This window comes from Echinops telfairi, unplaced genomic scaffold (assembly GCF_000313985.2).
Source record: "Echinops telfairi isolate 266 unplaced genomic scaffold, ASM31398v2 ScPeMD7_31;HRSCAF=116, whole genome shotgun sequence".
NCBI lineage: Eukaryota > Metazoa > Chordata > Mammalia > Afrosoricida > Tenrecidae > Echinops > Echinops telfairi.
The window spans coordinates 30304969-30311177 of record NW_022103928.1 but is presented as its reverse complement, the minus strand read 5'-3'; the positions used below and the strand labels follow the sequence as shown (position 1 = coordinate 30311177).

General features: G+C 49.4%; 1 protein-coding gene across 1 annotated transcript in view; it reads right to left on the bottom strand.

Annotated features, from left to right (window-relative positions):
• Positions 1 to 4428, bottom strand: part of COPG1 (COPI coat complex subunit gamma 1) — a 24893-nt gene extending 20465 nt beyond the window's left edge. Inside the window, 8 exon segments of the mRNA XM_004702507.4 lie at positions 71 to 109; positions 248 to 409; positions 667 to 742; positions 1573 to 1652; positions 1843 to 1914; positions 2102 to 2182; positions 3455 to 3507; positions 4311 to 4428. Of these exon segments, the coding sequence (XP_004702564.1) occupies positions 71 to 109; positions 248 to 409; positions 667 to 742; positions 1573 to 1652; positions 1843 to 1914; positions 2102 to 2182; positions 3455 to 3507; positions 4311 to 4347 (600 nt within the window). The 5' untranslated portion in view covers positions 4348 to 4428.
• Positions 4429 to 6209: the final 1781 nt, after the last annotated feature.

Here is a 6209-nt window from a genome sequence, read left to right as displayed (position 1 = left end):
CCCAGACCTCAAATGCTGTCCTGATCCTCTGTGACCATGGTACCAAACTCAGGATGGCTCTCACCCTCACACTCCCTACCATGACTGAAGATTTGCTGGCAGCTTCAACCTTCAACCCTCTGTAGCCCCAAGGGATAGGCTAAGGCCATCCTGTCCTCCCACCAGGCCCCACCACTGAGCCAGTTTCCCGATCTCTTTAGTGAGAGGGTAAGTGAGATCCGCATCCTCAGACGTGGGGATACAACACACTTTTCTTCTAATGGTAGAGTGGTTCTGAGATTTTCTCCGAGGTTCCATCCCACCTGCAGATACACACCAGAGAGGACACCAGGGCGGAGCTGGAGACGCTTGGCACCTTATCCACAATGGCCTGCTTCATGTAGCGCTCAATGGCCTGCAGCATGGTGCTCTGTGGAGAGGAGGAGTGGGGGCAAGGGCACCCGTCACTGCTCAGCAGCCCCTGGAGGGCAGGCGCTGGGCTGTGGAGGAGCATGTGGGAAGAGGAAGAGACTAACTACTTCCATGTGTTCCTACACACCACCCTCATCCCAGAGCTCTGGACGATGCCCAGGAAGTGAGGGCCCCCCTAATGCAAGCCAGGCCAAGACCCAGTTCCCCAATGAGCAGTAGGGCAGCAGGGAGGAAAGGGTGGCGGGCAAGACTCACATCAGTGATCTGGCAGAGGGCACGCACAGCTGGGCCCCGGTAGTTGTCCTCCTTCCCAGTCATGTCTTTTGTCAGGCTGTGGGGGAAGAAGCTCTTTAATGTGGGTGGGGGCCGGCCTGCCTGCTCAGTCCTGGGCCTTCCATTCCCCAGTTCCCGTCCTTTCCCACGTCTTGCAAGGCTCCATTATCCCCTCTCCAAACTATTCTTGCTCCTCCAAACCAAACTCCACACAGCAGCTCAAGGGAGCTTCCATAAAACACACCAACCGATTTGGGATCATATGACAACAGTGGCTTGCTACTGTCATGAACGTCAAGCATACCTCTTTACGGTGGAGGTTCCCCAGACAGACTGTGTTTGGCCTTCAGGCCTTTGCAGGCGTGTTACCTCCGCCTGGAGCATCCTTCACCCCTCACCTCCACTTGGCCAGGCTAGTTCACACTCATCCTTTAGGACTGTTTGGACAGCTTCTTCTAGGAAGGCATTTCTGACCCAAATTCAAGTTGAGGGGTGTGGTAGTAATATAATCTGTAATTTGTCTCCTGAATCACCTAAAGCAGTACACAGTAAGCATGCCTGTCGGTATACCACTTGGATTCTCTATTTTTCCTGTTACTCTCTCTTAGTACTCATTAAAGTCTTCGTGGAAGTACAAGGCTGGCTTGGTGACTATAATGAACCAAGGGAAGGAAAGGTTCATGCCCGTTATTGCCAGAGAGGTAGAGGGGAACAGCACCCCCTGAAGGCTGGCAGCAGTAACTGAAAGATGAAGAGGCAGAAGCGGAAAGGACTCCAGGCACCTATGCCAACCCCAAGTCTGATACACATCAAAAATGTACACACGAGGGAAAATGGTCTGTGTCAGTGGACCCATCAAAGGAGCCACGCATTGCCCTAAAGACTCACCTGCTGGTGACAATGATGACATCTTCTGCGATGCAGGACATTTCCTTGATAGTCAGGTAGCACATCCGACGGAGTGTGGGCTGTCAAAGAGAAGGGGAAAACCCTCTCACTCCTTGCTCAGCACGAGGGCCAGAGTCAGGAGAAAACTCTGCACAAAGGCAGCCCATGCTGACTGCTGGGATTAGCTTTCCAGGGCTCTCCCACCAACCTAGGACTAGGAAGGCACAAGCCACGGCCACCCCCAAGGAAAGGTGGGGCTGCGGCACTTACATCATTAGACTGAAAGAGCTTGGTCATGGCAAAAAAGGCCTCAGTTGCTTCGGTGGTCCCCAGATGTTCCCCCTGTGGTAATCAAGAGCGAGACATCAGCCTGAGCCAGAAGGGGCCAATGGCTCCTGCCAGGTCAGCCTAAGCCAGATCCTCAGACCCTGCAGAAGTTCCAGTAGAGACAACACACTAGGATAACATGCGTAACTCCCCCAACCTCCCTCAGCACGAGTTTCCCCATCTGCGAGTCTCGCCCTCTTACCTGGTTTATGAGATAAAGGATCTTGGTGAGGATATGGGCACATTTTCGAGGGTTGATGGGAGTTTCGTTAAATACACGGGCCTACGAAGAAGCCACCAAAACGATTACCTTCCTGAGAAGTCCCAGGGTAAATAAACACACTTGCCTAGACAAGCTTATTTCCGTACGGAGTTTAAGTTTTCTTAACTCATCTTAACAATTCTCCTTACTGTTAGGGATATGCACACCTACTGATCAGCAAACAATTAAGAAACTATCACAATGACCTACCTAGAATGCCTTCCAGGGGAATGGACAACAGATAAGTAGGTGAAGGGAGACATCGGTCAGTGTAAGACATGAAAAAAATTTTATTTATAAATTATCAAGGGTTCATGAGAGAGGGGAAAACTGAGAAGCTGATAGAAGGGTTCAAGTATTAAGAGAATGATTTGAAAATTATGATGGCAACAAATGTACAAATGTGCTTGACACGATGGATGTATGTATATATTGTGATAAGAGTTGTACGAGCCCCCAATAAAATGATTTTTAAAAGCGTTTATTAACTGGAAGGAGAACAACAAAATTACAAACATGTAGACACAATCTGTCTGGGGAAAAAGTTTCTCTGTCTTTCTAGGCACAGGTTTCTCTCCTATTGCCTTCTCAATCAGTACTGAACATGGTTCTATTGAAGGAGCTCTGGTGGGGTGGTGGCCATGCGTTGGACTGCTAACTGCAAGCAAGGTCAGCAGTTCTAAAACACCAGCTGCTCTGAGGGAGAAAGAAGAGGCTTTCTACTCCAGTAAATAGTCTCTGAAACATACTGGAGCAGTTTTACCCTGTCCTATACAGTGGAGATGAGTCGCAACCGATTTGAAAGCAGTGAATTTGGTTTTGGTTTAGTGCAGCAGTTCTCAACCTGTGGGTTGAGACCCCTTTGGAGGTCGAACAACCCTTTCACAGGGGTCGTCTGAATCATAACAGTAGCAAAATGACAGTGATGAAGCAGCAATGAAAATAATTTTATGGTTGGGAGTCACCACAACATGAGGCACTGTATCAAAGGGTCGTGGCATGAGGAAGGTTGAGAACCACAGGTTTAGTGGCAGAGTGAGTTACACTTTGGGCTGCTAACCACAAGGTTGGTGATAAAAAACACACCGGGCTTTCCATGGGAAAAAGATGAGGCTTTCTGCTTTCTATCAGGATTTACAGCATCAAAGCCCCATTGGGGTTTTGTCCTATAGGGTCAATAAGCATCAGAACTAACTTGACAGCCGTGAGATGGCTTTGGCTTGGGTACTATTTCCCTAACATCCATCATGAGCATTTACAGTGGGAGATGGGGTGGACACAAACGACACTTGCCTCCTGGAGTACCGCACTCTTCTCTAGGTGTTGAAACGGGTTGGAGCCTCCACCTATAGGCAAGGAGAAGAGAGATTGAGGACCATTCTGTCCCTAAATCTTAAAAACTCTGTCAAACAGAAAGAGAACAGACATCCTTACTGTCTGTTTGGTCAAGTTCAAACTCCTCAGGGCTGGCTACCCAGGCGCTCTAATCGGCTCATAGATGGACTGCAAGGATCCTTCACTCCAGCAGTCCTGGGACAGTCCTCTGCTACGGGGACATGTCTTGCACTCGTTCACACAACCCTCACTTAACGGAGTACCCACCACAGGCAAGAAACCACAGCTTCTCATGACTAGGTTTTCACTGCAGAGTAATCAGGTGTATAATTCTCAGGTTGATGCCTGTGAGCATCGTACTCGGTGCATTAAACAGTTGCAGCTTAAAGCATCCCAGGTCTACTTTGTTTTCCCGCTCCTACATCCAGGGGTCAGAGCAGTGCCGGGCATACAGTAAGGGCCCCAAATACATTTGCTAAGTGCATAAAGGAGTCAAGGTCCTCAGCCACCAGACAGCGGCCCTACAGATTACACTTGGGCTTGGCAGGCAGCAACGGCGTCCCAGAGGGCACACCGGAGCATCTAGCTCCGTTCTTCCGCTGACAGGTGCGGAAACAGGTCCAGGGAGGCGCCCTGCCCGTGGTCATCAGGCAGGTCAGTCCGAGCTTACACATGGGGGCCCTGGAGGATGCGCGGTCAGCTGCGGGCCTTGGCCAAAGCCCCTCTCCCGCTCGGGGCCTCGGTCTCTCGGTTAAGGTAGGGGCTTTAGAGCTTGCGGGGGGGACCCCGCCCCAGGACTGCCGGGCCCGCTCACCCGACTCCTCGTCCTTCTTGTCGAATTTCTTAAGCATGACGGCGCCGGCGGGAACACGAAGCAGCAACACCAGGACCCGCAGACTCGGCTCGGAGTGGAAGCCTTCCTGCTCCGCTAGGGTCACTTCCGGACTTGGACCGGGCCACGTCGCCCGGCGCTCCGCGCAGGCGCACTCCGCAGCCCGCGCCTGCGCGTGCGCAGAGTTGGCCCGCCCCCCGGGGGGAGGGGCGTCCTCTCTGGCGTTGACCCCTTCCTCGCTGGAGGGGCCGGAGAGGCTGGAGAAGTCCGAGCACTGCGGCGTCGCGGCAAGACTACCAACCACGGAGCTCTGCACAGCCTCCTTCTGCGTCACCTGTTCAACCCTCCTGAGGAGAAAGATAAGGCTTATGCGTCCCTAAAGAGTGGCAGAACCCCAAGAGTGGCAGGGCCCCAGGAGCAGTTCTGTCCCGTTCTGTAGGGTCCTATGAGCCCCTGTTATGATTGGAATCCACCCCACGGCGGTGCATTTGGTTGGTTTTCTGCATTTTGGTCATCTTGGGAGACCTCCTCAGCCACGCCTCAATTTCAGTCTCCCTTCCCAACGTGATTTTGCTCCCAAACTGCAATCATTGTCCAGCACACATGTTTTCAGTTCTTTTATTAATGGTAGGTGGATAACGTTGGCCAATAGTTAGGACAATACATGTTTTTCCCATATGTTTGAAATGAACATGTATGTCCGAAAACTGCAAGTCCACTTCAGTTTTGCTTTCCTCCCGTTTTGAGCCACTTAGACCAAGACTGAGGCCCACGAGGTGGGGAATCTGAGTTTTGTTTTTAAGGTTGTGAGCATCCTTTGAGTTTTGTTTTTAAGGTTGTGAGCATCCTTTTTTTTTTTTCACAAGTTATTTTCTTATTTAACTTGGTTTTTAAAGAAACATCCGCCACACAGATGTTCCGTTAAACCCTTCATCATTGTGACTTTCTTTCATTTTCCCCTTCCATCCTTCTTCCCTCCCTCGATAGTTTCCTATCCCTCCCTCATCCTCTTCCAGCCCCTGCCCCTTAGTCTCCTCAGAGTCTTCAAAGTCTTATCTTTTGGTATAAAGCCCACATGTCTTTTTCCCTGCTTTTCCGCATCCTATGGTGTTATTAAGTATTTCTCTGTATAACATTAAGTTCGCTAAGCACAGTGTTCTTTAGTTTTGTCCATGCCCTGCACTGTTTACGAGTGGTTATTGTTGTATTGCCCCACACGGCAAATGTGCCAGACCTTGTTCATCCATTCATTCCTCTGAAGTCCAAGCGTTTGCTTGTCTCCATGTTTTCGCTATTAGGAAATTGCTGCAGTCAACCCAGGTGTGCATAGGTCTGTTCCTCTTGTATGCTTTGTTTCTCTGGGGTACATGCCCAGGGGAGAGGTTGCTGGATCGTAAGGTATTTGTATTTGCGTGTAAGGAAGTGCCATAGTGGGTTCCACAGTGATGTACAATGGTGCAGTCTCACCAGCAATGAATGAGCATCCAGTCCTTCACATCCTCTGCAGCATTTATTCGTCGATGTTTTATCCAATTGTGCTAAAAGTATTAGTGTGCAGCGGTATCTCATTGCTGTTTTAATTTGTATTTTTCTTATTCCTAATGAACTTGAACATTTCTTCACAGAGTTTTTGGCTGCCTGGATGTTGTCTTTGGTAAATTGTCTATGTCCTGTACCCATTTTTTAAATTGGGTTATTTGTATTTTTCTTGTTAAGATGTTAATAGTTTTCTACAGATTTTGGAGATTAGCCCTTTATCTGATATATTGTTACTAAATGCTTTTCCCCAGTCTTTGAGTTCTCTTTTAACTTTTTTTGATGGTGTTTTTTTTTTTTAATCATTTTTTGGGGGACTCTTACAGCTTGTATAACCATCGACAC